General features: G+C 47.5%; 1 protein-coding gene and 1 long non-coding RNA gene across 3 annotated transcripts in view; one reads left to right on the top strand and one right to left on the bottom strand.

Moving 5' to 3' along the window:
* Smad9 (SMAD family member 9) overlaps window positions 1–20,240 on the bottom strand; it is a 49,810-nt gene that overhangs the window by 5,934 nt on the left and 23,636 nt on the right. For both annotated transcript variants that reach the window (NM_138872.2, XM_063282646.1), the window contains exons 2-5: window positions 13,291–13,908; window positions 11,318–11,575; window positions 8,334–8,555; window positions 3,269–3,525 (exon numbers count right to left, since the gene is read on the bottom strand). In NM_138872.2, the coding sequence (NP_620227.2) occupies window positions 3,269–3,525; window positions 8,334–8,555; window positions 11,318–11,575; window positions 13,291–13,702 (1,149 nt within the window). In that variant the 5' untranslated portion in view covers window positions 13,703–13,908. The remainder of the gene's footprint in view (window positions 1–3,268; window positions 3,526–8,333; window positions 8,556–11,317; window positions 11,576–13,290; window positions 13,909–20,240) is intronic.
* LOC120100820 (uncharacterized) lies at window positions 443–8,999 on the top strand. Its single transcript, XR_005500959.2, has 2 exons — window positions 443–569; window positions 8,150–8,999. It is a non-coding gene; the product is annotated as an uncharacterized LOC120100820 (long non-coding RNA).

Genomic DNA, 20,240 nt, shown 5'->3' with positions numbered 1-20,240 from the left:
GAACCCCTGGAACGAGTTGCAGATGGCTGTAAACCAATACATAGATAGATGCTGGGGATTGAACCCAGGTCCTCTGCAATAGCTTCTTGCCAGCCTCTTCCTTTCCACCTCACCCGCGGCACAGCATGGCTTTTCTCCACTTAGCAGCCAGACTGACCCTTTAAAGACAGAACAAAGATGGGCGTGGCCATACATGCCTGTATCCCCAGCAGGAGAAAGAATGAAGCAGGAAGACTCAGAAGTCCAGGTCAGTCTGAGCTACACAGAGCCATCCTTCCCCAAAACAAAGGAAGGAACAAGTCAGACCATGAAATTCCTCTGTCCAAAGCCTCAGAGCATCAGAGTGGTAAGCCCTACTTGGCTCTCAGAAGTGCTTCCACCTCATTAATCCCGACCCCGCCCCCGCCCCGCCCCCGCCCCCGCCCCGCCCCGCCCCCGCCCCGCCCCTCGCCCCTCAAAGGCTGCAATGACTCAGTCCTGTACCCTTCCATAGCCAGGCTCATGGCTGCCAGGGGCTTCCGAGCTTGCTTTTCTCTGGGACTCTACTGCTTTCTGCACAGAAGACCCAGGTCAGTCCTCCAGGCCTCTGAGGCACACCCAGCTTCAGTGATGCCTCCCCTCCCTGTAACCTCTCTCTTTTCCTTTACCTATTCAACTCACTCATTGCCTACTCCCTGTCCTGCTACCAGTGCACTGGTTTCATGAGGCCAAGGCCTGCGAATAACCAGCTCAGCATCCCAGCGCCATAGCAGCTCCTGGCCCGCCACTGGCAGCTGCCCAATAAATACTTGTCGGCTGGCTGAAAGGACAGCTGTGGCCAGTAAAACCAGAGCTAACAAAGACCTTAAAGATGGTCTGGTCCTTCGCTTACAACGGTCACCACCAGTGTCTAGTCATGTGAAAGAAATTAACCATTGACAGTTTTTATTTTGTTTAAGTCCTTGCAGGGCTGGCAATGAATCTTGGTGCTGAAGTGTTTACCTAGCCCGTGCAAGGACCTGAGTTTTCTTCCCCATTATCACAGGGAGGAGAGGGTAGGAAGGGGGTTGGGGGGAGCCCATAACAGCTGTAAGTAGCTGTATCCTGTGAATTACATTTTGTATCTCTATGAGTTTGTTGTGTATCTGAGAAACACTGAGTTGCTATTGGGAAATGATCACATGTCCACACACGCTTTTATTGCAGGAATTACCTGTGAGATACCAAGAGCTCATCCTCATTAAAAAACATGGACCGGGGTTGGGGATTTAGCTCAGTGGTAGAGCGCTTGCCTAGCAAGCGCAAGGCCCTGGGTTCGGTCCCCAGCTCTGAAAAAAAAAAAAAAAAAAAAAGAAAAGAAAAAGAAAAAAAAGAAAAAACATGGACCAGGGCTGGAGAGATGGCTCAGAGGTTAAGAGCACTTACTGCTCTTCCAGAGGTCCTGAGTTCAATTCCCAGCACCCTCGTAATGAGATCTGATGCCCTCTTCTGGTGTGTCTGAAGACAGCTACAGTGTACTTATATATAATAAATAAATAAATCTTTTTAAAAAAATGGACCTGGGAAAATAACTGTAGTGCCCTCTGCTGGCCTCAAAGTAACAGTGCACCTGGAAAATTTCCAGGGGTTTTCTTTCTGCTTTGAATGTTTTTTTTTTTTTTTTTTTTTTGACCCAATTGGTAAGATATAATTGCCCATTTAAACATACAAAGCCTGGTACCATCCATCCCTTGAGAACATTAATAACAACCTGTAAATACACAGAGCAGAATCTTAACATCACCTGCTGTGGCTTCTCTCCCTCTCTCCGTCTCCCTGCTTTGAATGTTAAAGATAAGAATAAAGCAATTTTGTCTTCATGAGAGAGGACAAAAGACATCTTTAAATTTTAAGAAGATCTTTAAATTGAAAAACTACATGTTTATCCTTTTTTAAAAAATAATTATTAAAATTATCAATATTAAAAAATATAATTTGGGTATAGAACAGTCATCGACCATGGTAACTAACTTTAAGTGGCTAATACAACTTACTTTAAGGCTAGGATTGTACCTCAGTAGATGGCACTTACCTAACTCACTTCATGAAGCCCTGGGTTTCATCCCCTGCTTTTCAAAAAGGAAAGGGGACCTGGAGAGAGCTCAGTGGTTAACAGCACTTGCAGAGGACCTGTGGTCCCAGCACCCAGGCGGCAGCTCACAACCATCTCTAACTCCAGGGGAGTCAGTGTCCCCTTCTGGCATTTTTGGGTACTGCATGCATGTGGTGCACATATGCAAACAAAACACCCATACACATAAAATAAAAATAAATTTAAAGGGAAATGTAAGAACGTTGAAGGAAGCCATCTCCTCCCCTGGGCGGGGTTTGTGAAAACTGTTAGATACAATGCAGAGTTTGAAGAACAAGTCCAGATCTTATCAGGGTGATTTCCCTGAATCATTCATATCTGCCTCAAGGTTTCCACCTCATTTTGTGCCAACACTGATCACCGCTGTCTTAGAGTAGAAACAGTTCTCTTCTGTAATTTATCTATGGATTTAGTCCCTGCATTTGTCTGACGGCTTTCCCAACTGAGAGGAAGACCTTGTTCATTTGCTGGGGGACAGCAGTGCCCCAGGGACTGGGAGAGAGATGGGAAATCTCTGCAGCAACTAATCCGGTCCATCAGTCATCCCCATCCCTGCACCTTCACATCAGAAACAATCGCACTTACTTACAAAAACTTCACATAACTGTTTCTTACTTCCACCTTCCTATAAACTTATGACATTTCCCCCAAAGGTCCGCTGTTGCTTGCTGTAGTGGTACACGCCCTTAATCCCAGGATGCCTGGTCTATACAGTGAGGTCCAAGAGAACCAGAACTACATATAGTGAGATAGGAAATATGAAATCTATATGAAAGAGAGAGAGGGGCTAATACAGAGCAGGAAGAAGGTTCATAAATCCCTCACCCCTAACTGAAGTCTGAAGACAGTTGATGGGTTGTAGGGAGAGTCAGTTTTATTTAAGGGTGTTTCCTCTGGTAGACTGACCTCAACCACGCTAGTTCCCTTGGGTGGCTCTACACCCAGGAATGTATGGGCAGTGGAAGTTGGACTCGATAATTTTTAAAAAGAGATTCAGTACATTTTCTAGAAGGAAACGCACGCACGCACGCACGCACGCACGCACAAACCTGAATCTGTATCCACCTGAACTGGCTGGGCAAACGCTGAGCCAAGCCAGGAGCATGTTGTGCTTTCCTCCCACTTTCCGCGTGATAATTCCAAAGCCAACCCTCTTACCTTCACAAAGCTCATCCGAATCGTGCACATCTTCGTCAGTTCATAGACAACTTCAAAGCCGTGGTGCACTGACTGGGCGAGCAGCTGGGCGAAGAGCTGGTTGTTGAAGACCTTGAGGCTGCAGCCACTGGGGATCTTGCAGACAGTGGCCGGGTGGAAGCCGTGCTGGTAGTTGCAGTTCCGGCTCTGGACAAAGATGCTGCTGTCGCTCACGCACTCCGCGTACACCTCGCCCCCAACGTAGTACAAATGCACACCTGTGGGCACAAAACCACGCTCTTCCTTCTCTGCTTCCTTCTCAATGGTTCCTAGCATGTCACGTGACAGGACCCGCTACAGTCACGCTAACTCCTACGTAATCACTTTAACTCCTAATCACTGGCCATAGAAGAGAAGGTGCAAGTGCCCCGAATACCCACTTGTTTTCTTTGACTCTTCCTACAAGCCCATTAAAATCCCAGCCCTGATAGCTGGAGACACTGCTCAGCTCCCAGCACCCAAACTGAAGCTCACAACTATCTGTAATTCCAGTTTCATAGGATCTGTCGCCCTCTTCTGGCTTCCAGGGGTACTACATACACATGGTACTCAATGCAAACAAATATACAAACAGGCAAAACACCCATAAACATAAAATAAAGAAAAAATTAAACCCGATCCAGATGAATGACCATTCTCAAGAACGAGCCAATAGTCTCCCACTCAGGACTGCTTCCATCACTTTTGATCTCGTTAACTTCAAAATTACCTTCCACGATACTAGACACAAAAGAAACACACTCCAAAACCCTACAAAGTCCTTCACGGCCTCATATAAAGGAGTGTCCTATACATGCTACTGAGATCCACACACTACACCCACTCCTGGGCTTGAGGAATCTCACTAACAGTCATAAACCTATCTCTTTGGTGCACACCTTTAATCCCAGTCCTCAGAGGGCAGAAGCAGGTGAGTTCGAGACCAGCTTGGCCTGCACAGTGTTCAGGCCAGCCAGGGATGTCCAGTGAGACCCTGACTCAAAGCTAAAATATTTCTGAGAAGAGGCTTCAGGGAAATGTCAGTCACCCCTATAAATCACACATGTGCCCCTGAGAGACAGGGGCACTCTCGACACACTTCCACACGAGGTCGTGTGAAAACACGAGCAGTGTGTAGCTTTTATCTGTTTACCTAACATTCCTGGGATTACAGTTTGAAAGGGATGTCCTGAATAAATTAAGCGTGGTGTACACACACACACACACACACACACACCAGATTTTATTCAACTGTAAGAAGCATAAATACATGGAACTGGAGAGTGTTAGAAATAAACCAGACTCAGAGAAAATCCTTCCTCTCCCCTCCTCCCGTCCCCTCTATCCCCACCCTGCCCCGCCTTTCTCCTTCTCTTCTAATTTGCCCTCAGCTTTTGTCTCTATTTTCTCCCATGATGGGCATCAGGTCTGACACCCACAACTCAGGCACTGGTGACCATGAGGAAGAGGAAGGATGTCTCTGATTGGCTGGAACATAGCTCCTCTGCTGGACCCTCACAAGCAAAGCCAGGGCTGCCTGTGTGCAATGGGGTGGGTGTGACTGACAGTGATTGACAGTGACAGGGCATTCGGTTGTATAGCCGCGCTCCAAGCAGCCTGTTTATCGCTGTCTCGAGCTCCACTCTTGATAATTAGCCAGCTTTTTAAAAGCCCTGCAGAGGAGAAGGCCGAAGAGGTCAGGGCAACGCCAAGTGCAAGCTCCAGGGAGGGCTGAGCTGGGTCAGTGGCTGAGGACTTACTCCAAGGACAGTGGGGTGGGACAGCACGGTTCTCTGAGCTGCAGTGGCATCTTGGGCTCGGCCTTTTATGCTGGCTCCTGCCCTGTGGAGCAGTGGGGTACACTGCCCATCTCTGCCTTTCAACAGTTCCTCTCCAGCGTGTGTGATCTGCCATTGCAGAAGAGGACCACAGAGACCCGCTTGCGTGCTGTCCCGCAGACCAGAAAGCTGGTAGGAACAGCCAGGGTATGGAGGGCTACTGCAGGCTTAGCGGGTATTTGAACGGAATGACCTTCAGGTGCATAATCCTCCCGGAACCTACTGCTTACAATAGCTAAGATTTTGGTCATCGGAGCCTGGTCTGTGTGTGTTTAGGGGGTGGTTTTCATTCAGGTCGAAGCCTTATCTGCAAACCCAGCACAAGCTGGCACAGGAGAGAAGGGGGAGGTATCCCTCTAGAGGAAAAAGCCAGCACAGCCCAAGACTGAACTCTGAATGTCAGATGACAGCAGCAACTCCAGGAGTCGCATGGTCACATGATGTCATTTGGCCCATCATGTAAGCAACACAGTGGCGTTGAATCCTGTGTCAGCGTCAGGGTCACCTGGGGCAGCTCTGTTTTCAAGGTTGAGCCTGCACGGGAGTCACACAGTGCTGGGCATCTGAACACACTGTTCAGGCAGCCTAATGGGGAGAGATGAGCCTTTCCTTACACATTACTCTGCCCTATTGCTTCAGGTTGGAAAAGCCACAAGGGAGAAGCCTGTGGCAGTGGAATCAGGCAGGACAGTCTGTCAAACATAGAACACTGGGCAACATTTCATGTAGCTCACTGGCCCTCTCCTTTCTTGTCAAACATAGAATGCTGGACAGCATTTCATGTAGTTCACTGGCCCTCTCCTTTCTTGGATGCTAGTAGGCAGTCTCCAGAATTTGTAGCTGTCAGGATTTAAGCTCACTGGAACCGGAACTTGTGACATGCGTGTGGTAGTCCTTCACAATAGTTCTTTATGAATGCTGAGATGTGACATCATGCCTTTTCGTGTTACGATGTAATGTTATTAACCCCTTGGTAGACTACACATGGCCACTAAAACTGAGAAGCTTCAATACAGCAGGGCAAACAAACGTATTGCTAGAATCCTGGACCTGTTCTCCCGCTGGCTCAGTGAAAGACCATTTACCTACCACGAGCAAGGTCCCAAGTTCAATCCTCAACAACACGTACTCACACACACACACACACACACACACACACACACACTCTCACACTCACTCTCTCTTACACACACTCTCTCACACACGCACACTCACATTCTCTCTCTCTCTTACACACACTCACATTCTCTCTTACACACTCTCTGACATGCACACTTACACACACCCTCTCTTACACACACACACACACACACACACACACACACACACACACAAATTGGGCACGGTAGCACATTTCCATTCCCCAGAGGCTGAAGCAGGAGTCTCTTCAGTTCAAGGTCAGTGTGGGCCACACGGCAAGACCTCTTCTCAAGACAACATTCACAAAGGGGAAATGTTCACTCAAGATGCCAAGAAGAATCCAAGTAATGTGGTCCTCAGGCAGGATCTGCCCAGACCTCAGCTTACATTTCAGCTGGGGCTCTGTCTTTCAACCCCCTGTGGTGGCCAAGACCAGAGGTGCTGTGGGTGTGACTTAGGTCTGTAGGGACAGGGTGCAAGCGGGTCTCTGTGGTCCTCTTCTGCAATGGCAGATCGCACACGCTGGAGAGGAACTGTTGAAAGGCAGAGATGGGCAGTGTACCCCACTGCTCCACAGGGCAGGAGCCAGCATAAAAGGCCGAGCCCAAGATGCCACTGCAGCTCAGAGAACCGTGCTGTCCCACCCCACTGTCCTTGGAGTAAATCCTCAGCCACTGACCCAGCTCAGCCCTCCCTGGAGCTTGCACTCGGCATCACCCAGGCCTCTGCAGCCTTCTCCTCCTTTTTAAAAGCTGGCTAATTATCAAGAGTGTCTGGAGCTCTGGAGAGTGATGAACAGGCTGCTCAACTATACAACCTTACGTCCCATCACTGTCAATCACACAGCTAGCTCCTCCTCCTCCTGAGCTGTCCGAGACTCCTCTCATTACTGCTCGGATATCCAAGCCCTGCACAGCCTATGCCCCGCACCATCCTCACACGAGCAAGGGGCCCACTGGAGGAAATGCATCAAATACAGACAGACCGGCTTCCTGATGGCCTAGCATGCGTGAGGCCCTGGCATAAAAGAACAGCAATGAACAACACAGAAAATAAATAAAAATCAACCATAAATCCACTATGTAGAAATAATCACAGGTAACCTCTGCTATACTTCTTCAAGTCTAATTTATTTATTTTGTATTTATTCAGTCATGGTCTCATGTAGCTCAGGCTAGCCTCAAATTTTCTGTGTAGATGAGGATGACCCTGAACTTCCAACACTCTGGCCTCTACTGCCCAAGTGTTAGGATTACCACAAGCCTGGATTTAAGGGCAGTTTTTTTTTTTTTTAAAGATGAAATAAAATGAGAACCTATTCTGCACGATATCTTGAGGCCTTTTTCATCCAGGAATGTCCTATGGATATTTTCTCAAGATACGGCATGTTCCGCAGTGTCAAAATCAACGTTTTTTCAAGGGATCACATCCTGGGTTGTTTAGTTTTTGTTTTTAGGGTTTACCTTTCTTAAAGAAAAGATGCCTTACAAGGAGCTGCGGCGAAGGCTTGACAGTTAAGAGCACTGGCTGCTTTTGCAGAGGTCCTGGGTTCAGTTCACAGCACCCACACAGTGGCTCACAACCATCTATAACTCTAGTCCCAGGGGGATCTGGCACCTTCTTCTGGTGCAAATACATATATGTAGGTACTCACAAATACACATAAAAAATAAAATAAATCTTTAAATACACTAATAATAATAATAATAATACTTCCATTGAATAACCTCATCCTGCCTTCATATTTATTGTGGGTTTTATTTGTCGATTTTTGTAGACAGGACCTTCAATGTCTCGGGCTGGTTAGCCTCCTGCCTCTACCTAGTGCTGGGATAACAGGGCTGAGCCATGACATTTGGCCCTTTATGATATCTTGTCTTCACAGCACTCACCCCAGACCAGCCCTGAAGATAGTCTACTGACTTTAGAGGAAAGAGCTCCCGAGAGCACAAGTCCCCCTCCAGTGACACTGCCTGGGGTTCTTCCCATAGGCATCCTACATGACCACTGTGCAGCTGGCTTCTATTAGCTCAGAAGCAGCAATGGGGACATGCTGCGATGGTTCTCACCCTTTCCAATGTGCCTTCTGGTGTTTTCTATCGTCGAATTTCTGTTTACATTTGAAAGAAGCCCAAGACAGAACCTATTCCTGTTATTGGAGGGGTCTGTGAAGCCATCTATGAGCACACTCCGGGAGGATGCCTGGAAAGTCTCTCCGACCCGGTTGTTCAGTTCGTAGTAGGCAACAGAGCACCAGTGCAGGGGCTCCTCGTAGCAAACTGGCCGGAAGTCTGAAAGAAAACACGAGAGAAGATGCCACACCCACAGGAAGCAGAGGCGGTCTCTTTAAACCAGAAAGCTAACTGTAGGACCTTTGCAGTCCTTCAGACTCCCGTGTTTGAGGAAAGCTACCTTGGGCTAGCTCATTTGTTTACTGCATCCATGAGTTTAAGGCCATGGTCCTTGTTAATCTCCGCTGTGAGGGCATCTGCAAACACTCTTGTTTACAGGTGCGATGATGGAAGGGCCCTGGGGAAAGACAGTGTGGGCAGATTGATGTAAAATGTTGCCATTCCCAGGGTAATCACAGCTAAGAAAGAAGTGGCAGGTCACCTCATCTAGAGAAAAAGATGGCATCCTGCTGTTACAGAACTGAACTGAACTGAACTGAACTGAACCCAGTGTCAAAAGCTTTAATTTTGCAATATAATTCTGCAATAAAGTAATGACAAGAACCCAATAGTCTGATATATGATAACAAACCAAATCGAAAGCACGGAATCTTTATAGAGAGGATCACATTCTCTCTGTGGTACACAGATATCTATTTACCCACAACGTAAGTGTACTTTAAGGACAGCTGGCTTCCCTGCTTGGCTAGGGTCTGACCATGGATAGGAAGAGGACAGAAACATCCCCCTGTTAGTGTAACGGTGGAATCCAACCAGTACAGGGGACCTTCTACAAGACAGGTGTGTGTTATGCTGTCCTTTAGCCACTGGGCCCAATCCTATGTTTCAAACATGCCGGGGAAATTCTCTGTGCAGTAAGTAAGGAATGAGCAGGCTTCTCAGGCTCCTGGTTGGCCACAGAGGAGAGAGTGACATGATGCAGGGTGTACTTGTAAACAAGGGTGTACGAGGACCTTGCTAAGAGAAAACACCAGACACTTTGAAGGACGATCTCCCTCCTTATATCACTACAGCTTATAGGTTCTTAGAGGGGAAAAAACCATTGTTAATCTCTTAACTGTTTCTCAGCACACTCAGGCAAAGCTTGCACATAACGAGAGTTTGTGAATACCCATTAAGTAAGAGGATTTATGACTAAAGCAGTGAGGCAAATTGTAACTGCGGACACCATCCGTATATCTGCAGGCCTTAGACTGTAACTGTGGGCACCATCCGTATGTCTGCAGGCCTCAGACTGTAACTGTGGACACCAGCCCTGTGTCTGCAGGCCTCAGACTATAACTGTGGACACCAGCCCTGTGTCTGCAGGCCTCAGATTGTACTGTGGACACCAGCCCTGTGTCTGCAGGCCTTAGACTGTAACTGTGGACACCAGCCCTGTGTCTGCAGACCTCAGACTGTAACTGTGCACACCAGCCCCATGTCTGCAGGTCTCAGATTGTAACTGTGCACACCAGCCCTGTGTCTGCAGGCCTCAGACTGTAACTGTGCATACCAGCCCTATGTCTGCAGGCCTCAGATTGTAACTGTGGACACCAGCCCCATGTCTGCAGGCCTCAGACTGTAACTGCAGACACCAGCCCTGTGTCTGCAGGCCTTAGACTGTAACTGTGGACACCAGCCCTATGTCTGCAGGCCTTTGGGCACTTTCAGCTTCAAATACTATTAATCTCACATTGAAGAGGCTCCTATAACTCTCTTCATGTCTCTTCTTTGACCAACTTCACTGATGCCATAGCACATGCCTCATGGAGACACACTAGAGCAGTGGTCCCTAACCTTCCCGATCCTGTGACCCATTAATACAGTTTCTCATGTTGTGGTGACCCCCTCTCCCTGCCATAAAACTATTTTGTACCTACTTCATAACCGTACTTTTACTACTGTTATGAATTGTAATGTAAATATCTGATATGCAGGATATCTGATATGTGACCCCTAAAGCGGGAGCCGAGACCCCTGCACTAGAGCGTCCCATCCTCTTGCATGTGCTTTTCAAATCTAGCATGAAGTTCCTGAAGAACTTCAGCTGCTGTCTTGGCTTCAGAACAGAGAGAGAATGTATTAGTTGGAATTGGAGCCAAGTTTTGCATTTCTCTGAGTTCCTGAACACAGCTTTTGGAGTAAAAGATACCTTTTGATTGTTCAAAGAGACAAGTAAAGGAAGGTCTAAACTTGGTTCTCTTTATGGCCTGCTCTCAGGCCAAACCTCACTCAGTCAGTCAGTCAGTTAGTTGGCTGGCTAGGGATTGTGTGTGCATGAAGTGCATGTGGAGATCAGAAGACAACCTTGTGAAGTCCATGTCTCTCTTTCCACCTTTACCTAAGTTCTGGGGTTGAAACTCAGGTTGGCAGGCTTACGTAGCAAATGCTTTTACCTGCTGACTTACCAAACCAGCCCTTTTCTCTTAGTATTTAAATGTTTACGTTTTTATTTGTTGTACAACAATATGTTAAGCTTACTTCTACACTCAGCAAAGCGGCATGTGTCTGTAACTCCAGCACTGGGGAAACTGAAGCACGAGAGTGGTACTTCCGGTTTCTCTTGCTTCCCGCCCAGCCTTTATAAAAGCAGGACCACGTTCCAAAACAAACCAAAAAATAATCACGTATTTTGTAAACGCCCAGGGATGGCATTCAATTCTACTTAATATCTGAAAGAGGACTGACTGGATCTAAAAATATGTATCTGCAGTTCTACTCCAAAATGGGTTCAATCCTGGTCATTCTGGAGTGTGGTGAGTTAGACGGCCCAGGCCCACAGACGGCTCTGTAAACCCAAACCATAGTGTCCAAGACGTGCGAGATGCCACAACCACGCTTACGATTGTCCCCATGGGTCCCACTTCCCACGGACTGACCTGAGTGTTGATAAGGACTGTCTGACTCGGAAGGACTTCCGGGGGACTGCGGGTAGCTGGTGGGGCATGGAGACTGCGGAAACACGTGTCCTGGCGAGGAGGGCGGTGCGGGACCGAGAGACTGCTGGAAAGAGTCAGGGTAGGTGGCGTTGTGCGGCATGAGCGGTTCGCTGTGCAGCGAGGCACTTCGGAACTTGGCCAGGAGGCTGAGCTGAGGGTTGTACTCGCTGTGTCTTGGTACCAGCACTGGAGGCAGAACTAGGAACAAAGACAAGGACAGAGGGCGCGCTAAGTAAGATTGGCCCGCGCTCGATGGAGTGAGACAGCGGATGTTTTCCCTGGGCCATTTGTGATAGGGTTGTTCTTCCTCCACCAGCTCCCTTTCCACACATTGTGTTCATGGGAAGCTCTTCACAAAGGTCGTCTCTACCAACGAAGAGCCCTCCTCCTTGCCACCTGCATCTTAAGCAGACTGGCACAGTTACCACGTTCAGGAGGCTCCCATGCTCTCCCGCCGCGGTACCCATCTGTTTGCATCTTTCCTCAACTCTGCCAATGAAGTCCTTTTAAAAAGAGGCATAGCTGGTTCCAAATGCTTGCAATAAAACCCTAGGTGAGGCCCAGAATATTTTTCCATTAGAGACCACATTGAATTATTTAGATGACTAGCCTCGAGTTCAGACTCCTTGCTGCTGCTGAACTAATTATTCTATATCCTTACCACAATGACCTAAAAGCAAGAGGCCGAAAGCCATCAAGTAAAGTAGAAGTGGTAAATGAAGAAATGAAGTACAAGATCAGAGATGTCATGAAAATCTGTCAGTTAAGTGTGTTCAGGTCAGCAGGTCCCCCCTGGCCTTCCTCCACCTCCCGAGTACTGGAGGTGGAACCCATGGGCCTCACACACACTGGACAAGTGGCCTATCACCCGAGCCACGGCAACATGGCAAGTTTGGGGAACTTGAAGGGTGTGGTCTGTCAACCAGCCTCTGATGCGGAATGGGTTTGGATACAACGCTGCAGGAGAATACGTGGGCTTCCATTCAGACAGCACAGTGGGATGGGGGGATGTCCCCGTGTTCCTGGAACTAGGCAGTTAGTCAACCAGAGAAGGCACCCATTAAAAACGGCTTCCCCATGGAAGACACGTAAACACCCCCCCAAGAAGGTCAGGAAAATGGCTACAGTGATGATAAAAAGCAGACCTCTTGGGGGAGGGGGATATGGAAGGGCACACATGCATGCCCAAGCAGGTGTGTAAAGAGTTGGGAAACGTAATTTTCTGTATCTAAAACATCGAATCTTGAGCATTTTGAAGGGCTGTGAGTACAGATCAGTAGCAGATGCTCGCACATGGTGTGCGAGGCCCGGGGTTTACGCCCACCGAAGGGGGAAAGAGGCCCTGAGGTGTGTCTCACATGTGAGAGCACTATCTCACTTGTGTATGAAGCCACACACAGCCATCCCAACACAAATGTATATAAGAACAATGGCTCACTTTCCCCAACCCCTTATTTCAGTCCTAGACTCTTTCAGCCATTCTCCTTGGCTGTTTCAGATGGAGATGGGACATCTTCCATGTAATGGAGATTAGCAAGGTAGAGCCTACACCAGTCTTCAGTTTAACCCTAATGGTCATTGCCTTCAGTTTGCATGGGGGAGAAGGGGCTTCTCTCTCCATGTTCCGGTTAATCATTATTAAAGCACCCAATCTCTTAAGAACTTAGGAAGGGCTTAGTTCTCCTAAATCCACTCAAATAAAACCACATTTTCCAAAGCCCTACCGACCTTACAAGTCTTTTCCTATTAGAGTATCCTAATCTTCTGATTGCATGGTTTTGGAGCCATTTCTTCTGTGTCCCCCCACCTCACATGCTTACATCCCCACTATGGAGGCCATTTTCCTGAGCATGTGCCATCACCGTGGTGGTGATCTTGACCTCCAAGCAAGCAGGAACCGTGGAAGCACCCACCTGGGGTCTCCACTCTGCGGTAATGGTATGGGTTGATGCAGACCTCCTTCTGCTTAGAGCCAAACGGGAACTCGCAGCATTCCAAGGGCTTCAGCTCATGATGGGATTGCAGATCTGGCCAGCGCCACACGCGGCAGTAGATGACATGGGGCAGCCCCTTCCGGTGGGACACCTGGAGGCGTCCATCCAGGGAGCGTGGGATGGTAACGCACTTGCTAGGCTGGCCCGGGCAGCTCAGCGCCCTCTCCAGTTCATCCATGGCGCCTTTCTTTTTCTTTAACTTCTTCACCAAAGAGTCCACTGCCTTCTCTGCCCACTTCTCCTCTTCATCTCCCTGCTTCCAGCCCAGCAGCCTCTTCACTGCGGGGCTGGTGAAGGAGAAGAGGGAGCTGATGGGGGTGCTGGGGTGCATAGGAGGCAGACCTCAGGCTCCTGCTCGGGAAAAGAAGATGAGACCTTTCAAGGCTTGCAGGGCCCTGGGCAGGTCAGCGGCAAGTATCTGTCCAGGGATGTCATAGGAACAAACTTGCCTTTCCTTCTGGAAGCAGTGGGGACCAATTCAAATTGGGAGATGGGCCGGCTTCTTCCAAAGCCCTTGGGAGGTGGGGCCAGCTGACTCTGTAAGACAGAACAAGCCTTCCTGAGCCATCGGGTCATTTTCAGACTAGGTGAGGAGGGACAGAAGGGACAAAGTACTCTCTGGTACTTTAACTGGAAAACTCCAAGGCACTGCTGACCCCGCCCCCCGCCCGGCCCCTCCTGCTCCCAAGCGGATCTTAGCCACTGCCTTCCAAATCTCTAATCTCTGCATCTGCATCATGGCATCTCTCCTCTACCCTCTCTCCCATATCAATCTCATTCCGCCCAAACACAGTTACCATCAAGTCATTTTTCCTGTTAAAATAATGGTGTGGATCCCTCAACTACCAAATGAAGGCTCTGCCTGAGTTTCCGGGGCTCCCCAACCCCTCCCCCCTGCCTAGTTGCAGCTCTTTATTTCCTGGTTGCACGGAAATTCCACCCGCAGTGTAGAAAATGCACACAAGCAAAAAGGGAGACACTGAGACCTCCAATAGTCTACTACACAGGCGTCACCGTACAGTGCCCCAGAACAGTCATTCAAAGTGTGCTTCTAGAAATCACTGTAGCCCCTCAGGCCCTCTTTTCCACATACACATCTCTGTGACCTAAATGCCCTTCATATACATCAGCCAAACAGATTGCAACTGTCCTATGGAGAGGTGGAAATGAGAACATAGATACACCATTCATTACACCAGCGTTCAGGAGATTTGCAAAGGTATATAATGCCTGTTTCAACAAATTTTTAAACGTGGTCTTTAATTTTAAAATGTATTCCTTGACGATGGAGAGACAGCTCATCTATGAAGAGCACTTGCTGCTCTTGCAGAAGACCTGGGCTTGAATCCTAGTAGCTCATAACCACTGTAAAACTCCAGTGTGAGGGGATCTGTTGCCCTCTTCTGGCCTCCTTGGGTACTGCACACACGTATGGCATCCAGGCAACACACACGGTAAAAGATTTGCTTTGTAAAAGATGTGCTTCATAAAAGATAGCTTCAAAATCACATTTATCTGTTTGTTTGGTGTGTGCATGTGTTCATGTACATATCATATGTGTGTGCGTGTGCCGTGATACGCCTGCAGGGGTCAGAGAACAATGTTGGGTCATAACGCTCCTTTCAGTATCTGGCTGTGGGTCAAACTCACGTCTTTGTAGCAAGTGCCTTTCCCCACTGTGCCACCTTGCTGGCCTGTGAATCAGTAACTTTGTAAAAAACTGTTTCAATTACCAAAATGGAAGACAACTGGCAGATGTAGCCCACACCATCTTATTAAGTTGCTTGATAATTTTAAAGCAGAAAGGCACCATGGACCAAAATGTTTGAGAACTGCTTCTCAACCAGGCACAGCATAATGACTGAACACCAAATGATACCACAGTCATAGTTGTTATTTTGCCCCCAAATCAACTGCCCCCCAAAAGAATACATACAATCCCCTTGTGCCACTCAAGACATGTTTAAATTCGCTGAGCTACAACAGAATTTGCTCTTCTTAGACCTAGTGGCAGGAGCCTGCTACCTTCCTCACACATGTGCAGTGAGACTACTGGTCACATTGCTGTGAAACAAACCGACCCTTTAAGTCTCTTAGAAGCAGTATAGGTCAAAAATCTGCTGCAGCGGCTTGTTAACATGCTCTAAGTATCAATTTCTCCTTTGCTTCCCTGAGGGAAAGAACCCTTTGTTAGTTTTGTTTTGTTTTTGCAGTGCAAGGTCGGAGCATGCTAGGCGGTTCCTGAGTTGTACTCTAGACCTTGAACTCCTCTAGAATAAATGTTCCTTGGTCCCCCGGCTCCTGTGGCTGGGATCTGCACCTCTAAAGAGCACTAAGGTCAGGCAAACTGGATCACGCCCCATACATGGAAGTCAATGCTCACACACGCTCCCTTCCTCACCAGGACCTTACTAGGAGGGTCCGGGCAAAATGTGCTTGAGGAGGCCAGCGAAAGGTTCCAAAGCTGTTCTTTTTCACTGGGCAGTTCGACTTACTCTCCGATTTCTTTTGAAAGTCGGCTTTTGTGGCTTAACAGTTGTGAATTTATAAAGTATAGTTAAGTCACCCTGTGTGAGGGTGTGTTTACTCAGTCTAGACAGGAGGCAATAGTGGGCGTGGTCAGAAGCTTTCTGGAGGAGGACATGAGCCCAGGGAGCTCTCGGGATTGTTATTAGTAAGTTATAGCATACATCTCTACTCATAGCCCAGTGATAAAAAAGCCTTCATAAAAAACACTCAGCAGAATGTAACTAAATACACTTAAAACAAAATAACAAAAACCCACCTCTCTGCTCCAAGCAACAAAAGACTGTTCTCTTCAATGGGGGTGGTTTGGGTTTTTGTTTTTAATGGCAGGATCCTACCTAATGGAATCAATTTATTGGAGCAAAGTACTTGTATGAAACAAACAAAAAATAGACTACATCATAAGGTGACTAAGACAGAAAATGTAAGCTCTATAGTATAAATAATAAGATGGTTAAAATCAAGGGGTTGGGGATTTGGCTCAGTGGTAGAGCGCTTGCCTAGCAACCACAAGCCCTGGGTTCGGTCCCCAGCTCCAAGAAAAAAAAAAAAGATGGTTAAAATCATTCTTAGCTATGTGTCTTGGATGCATCAGCAATATAAACTTCATATTTTTAATTAAGCTTTACAGTCAATTGCTCCTAAACTATGCTTCTCCAAAGTGTCTGAAATTTTCCAAGAGAGTGATACTCAGGGACTAGCATCCTTCACTCATGAACTGAGGGTCTAAAAAGTCTTATTCTCCAAGTCTGACCTCACCAAGAATTTTCAGGAACCACAGAGGCCACACAGTGACCCTGGAGCAAGATTTTAAGGCTGTAATTCAGGCTTTAGTCCAATAAACAGAGGCCCTTGCATTGAGGGAGCCCCTGAAGTATGAAATACAGAACCTCCCAATGATGAACAGCAAATCCATGACCGTGACCACCATATAGAAACTGCCTGAAAGTTAGAATTTAAATCAGACTTGATGAAGGCTGTGAAGGTGTTCGATTGCTCCTCTCTCCACTCGCCTGTGTGCCTGATGTCTTGTTACTGGGAAATGTGTTAAAACGTAATCAAGCTTAGAATGTCATGAATGATAAGGTTCTCCCCTCAAAGTTTGTGTTTTCCCAGGAGAAGCAGCCTGGGGGCTTGTTAAGTGACCCCCATTCCCCATTTCAGACACGAGAGGAACTAAGGGATTCCTGTTCACCGGGAACTGCCCATCAGAGGAGCATTGCAGTCCCCTCTGCCTGTGTGAGTTCAGCAAGTGCCAGCCCCGCTCCCTACAGCTGTTGGAGAATCTGAATGTCCACTGACCATGGCCTCCAGCCCACCTGTCTGCCTCATGGCACCAATGCCCAGCCTGCCACTCGACTGAGTAGAGCACCCCACTGTGGTCGCTTGTACAAACTAACAATACAACAGTACAGACTGAAATACAATGGAGGGGTAGGTAGTGTCCCTTGAAGTTTATCTTTACAACATGCAAAGAACACAGCAAACCAATGAGTCGGCGTTTAGATTTGTTGCAGGAATCTTTCTGAAATAAGCTCTCTGATGCCAATGAGTATGGAAGAGAGACACCAGGACCCTGAGGGGCTTCAGTTCCCTGTCCCACTGTGTCCTGCTAGCTGGTCTGGAACTTGCTATGTGGACCAAGCTGGCATGGAACTTAAGCCTGTCTCTGCTTCCTGAGTCCTGGGATTAAAAGTGTGCACCACCATGCCTGCCCAATTCCTGACTAATTATTTCCACTAACCTGGCCTCCTTGGGAGAGCCTGTCTTTTAATTCTGAAGAGATAGGATTTCAAAATTCTGAGACAGATCGGTCAGACTGCTGCTCCAGACCATCCCAACGTACCAGTGAGTGGAACCCTTGAGAGACCCTTTCTCAGGGACACAATGTCACACTGGAGCACCACTGTTCATCTTGAAGGAAGTTTAAACATGCCCTCTTTGACTCTCTACCCTTGGCCAGTGCTGAGTATGTGTTAATAAGCCCTCGCCAAACAGTTTGCTAACAACACTTAGAACTTAGACACGTTTGCTGAAAGAACTGTTCTGACCCCTTTCACAGTTCATCTTCTACGAGGCTAACACAGCAATAGAGGGTGCTTTCATGTTGGGCATGGTTGTCCCCATGGGTAGGCAGAACAGGGTAGACAGATTAGGGGTGAGGAGGTTATAAGACTGCGTGTGGAGCACTGTCCTGGGGAATTCTTCATCACGAGTGGATCCCTGCCGTGGGACCCATGCTTTTACTACGGCAGCAGATTTCCTCTCCCAAAGGTGATGGGATAAAAACCACAAAGGACACCTCCCAAGGAGCTGAGACAGAGCAGAAGACCTGCACCTGAGGCTGGGCCTGAGCTGGACTGAAACAGAAGGCGAAGGGGAAAGGATCCTGTCTGAAGGAAGAGAAGCCCTCTAATGGCTCAGTCCCCACAAGCTCTGATTCCAAGGGCAACCCACAGGATTGACTCAAAAGAAGTAACAAACCAGAGAGCGAAGCTACACGTCAACTCCCATTCAGTCACTCTTTTGTCCCAACATACTCTATTCTGAAAGTCTACTGAATTCCAGCACACATGGCCTTTGCCTTTCGGAGCTGCGACATCTGACATCTGAATACTTGACTGTTGAACAATATTGTCAAACCATGAAGTGCTATGCAGAAAAGCACCGTGGTCTCGGACAGCAAACAAGCCGAAAGGGCAAGTGCAGAAGGCTTGTCCAGGAGATGGAAGCAGGAACTCAGGCATTCGAGGGCATCCTTGGGTACATAGCAAGTCTGGAGCCAGCCTTAGCTAAATAAGACCCTGTTCTCAAAACACGGATGGAGTGATTCATTTCACAAACAGTGAAGAGAGGGAGAATGGGAACAGAGAAGAGAGACTAATGGGGACAGGTGTAGGCATGTGTCCTGTCTGGCTTTATATCAACTTGACACAAGCTAGAGTCCCTAGAGAAGAGCTATTCATCAGAGAGGAGGGAATCTCAGCAAAGGAAATGCCTCTATGAGATCCAGCTGTAAAGCATTTTCTCAATTAGTGATCCATGTGGGAGGGCCCAGCCCATGTGGGTGCTTCCAACTCTGGGCTGGTGGTCCTGGATTCTATAAAAACAAAACAAAACAAACAAACAAACAAAAAACCAGGCTGAACAAGCCCAGGGGGAGCAAGCCGGTGAGCAGCGCTCCTCCATGCCCCTGCCTCCAGGTTCCTGCCCTGTGTGAGTTCCTGCGCCCACTGCTTTTGATGATGAACTGTTGCTACACGGAACTGTGAGTGAAACACCCCCCACCCCCCCACACACATACACACACACACATACACACACACATACACACACATACACACACACATACACACACATACACACATACACACACACATACACACACATACACACACACATACACACACACACATACACACACATACACACACATATACACATACACACACATACACACACATACACACACACATACACACACACATACACACACATACACACACATACACACACACATACACACACATACACACACATACACACACATACACACACACACACATACACACATATACACATACACACACATACACACACATACACACACATACACACACACATACACACACACATACACACACATACACACACACACACACATACACACACACACACATACACACACACATACACACACATACACACACATACACACATACACACACATACACACACATACACACACACATACACACACATATACACATACACACACATACACACACATACACACACATACACACACACATACACACACACACATACACACACACATACACACACACATACACACACACATACACACACATACACACACACATACACACACATACACACACACATACACACACATATACACATACACACACATACACACACATACACACACATACACACACATACACACACATACACACACATACACACACACATACACACACACATACACACATACACACACACATACACACACATACACACACATACACACACACACATACACACATACACACACATACACACACATACACACACATACACACACACATACACACACACATACACACACATACACACACATACACACACATACACACACATACACACACATACACACACACATACACACACATACACACACATACACACACATACACACACATACACACACATACACACACACATACACACACACATACACACACATACACACACATACACACATACACACACACATACACACACATACACACACATACACACACATACACACACACATA

Source organism: Rattus norvegicus, chromosome 2 (genome assembly GCF_036323735.1).
Source record: "Rattus norvegicus strain BN/NHsdMcwi chromosome 2, GRCr8, whole genome shotgun sequence".
In the NCBI taxonomy this organism is placed as follows: domain Eukaryota; kingdom Metazoa; phylum Chordata; class Mammalia; order Rodentia; family Muridae; genus Rattus; species Rattus norvegicus.
Note: the sequence above shows the minus strand (reverse complement) of the source record. Positions and strands in the feature narration are given on the sequence as shown.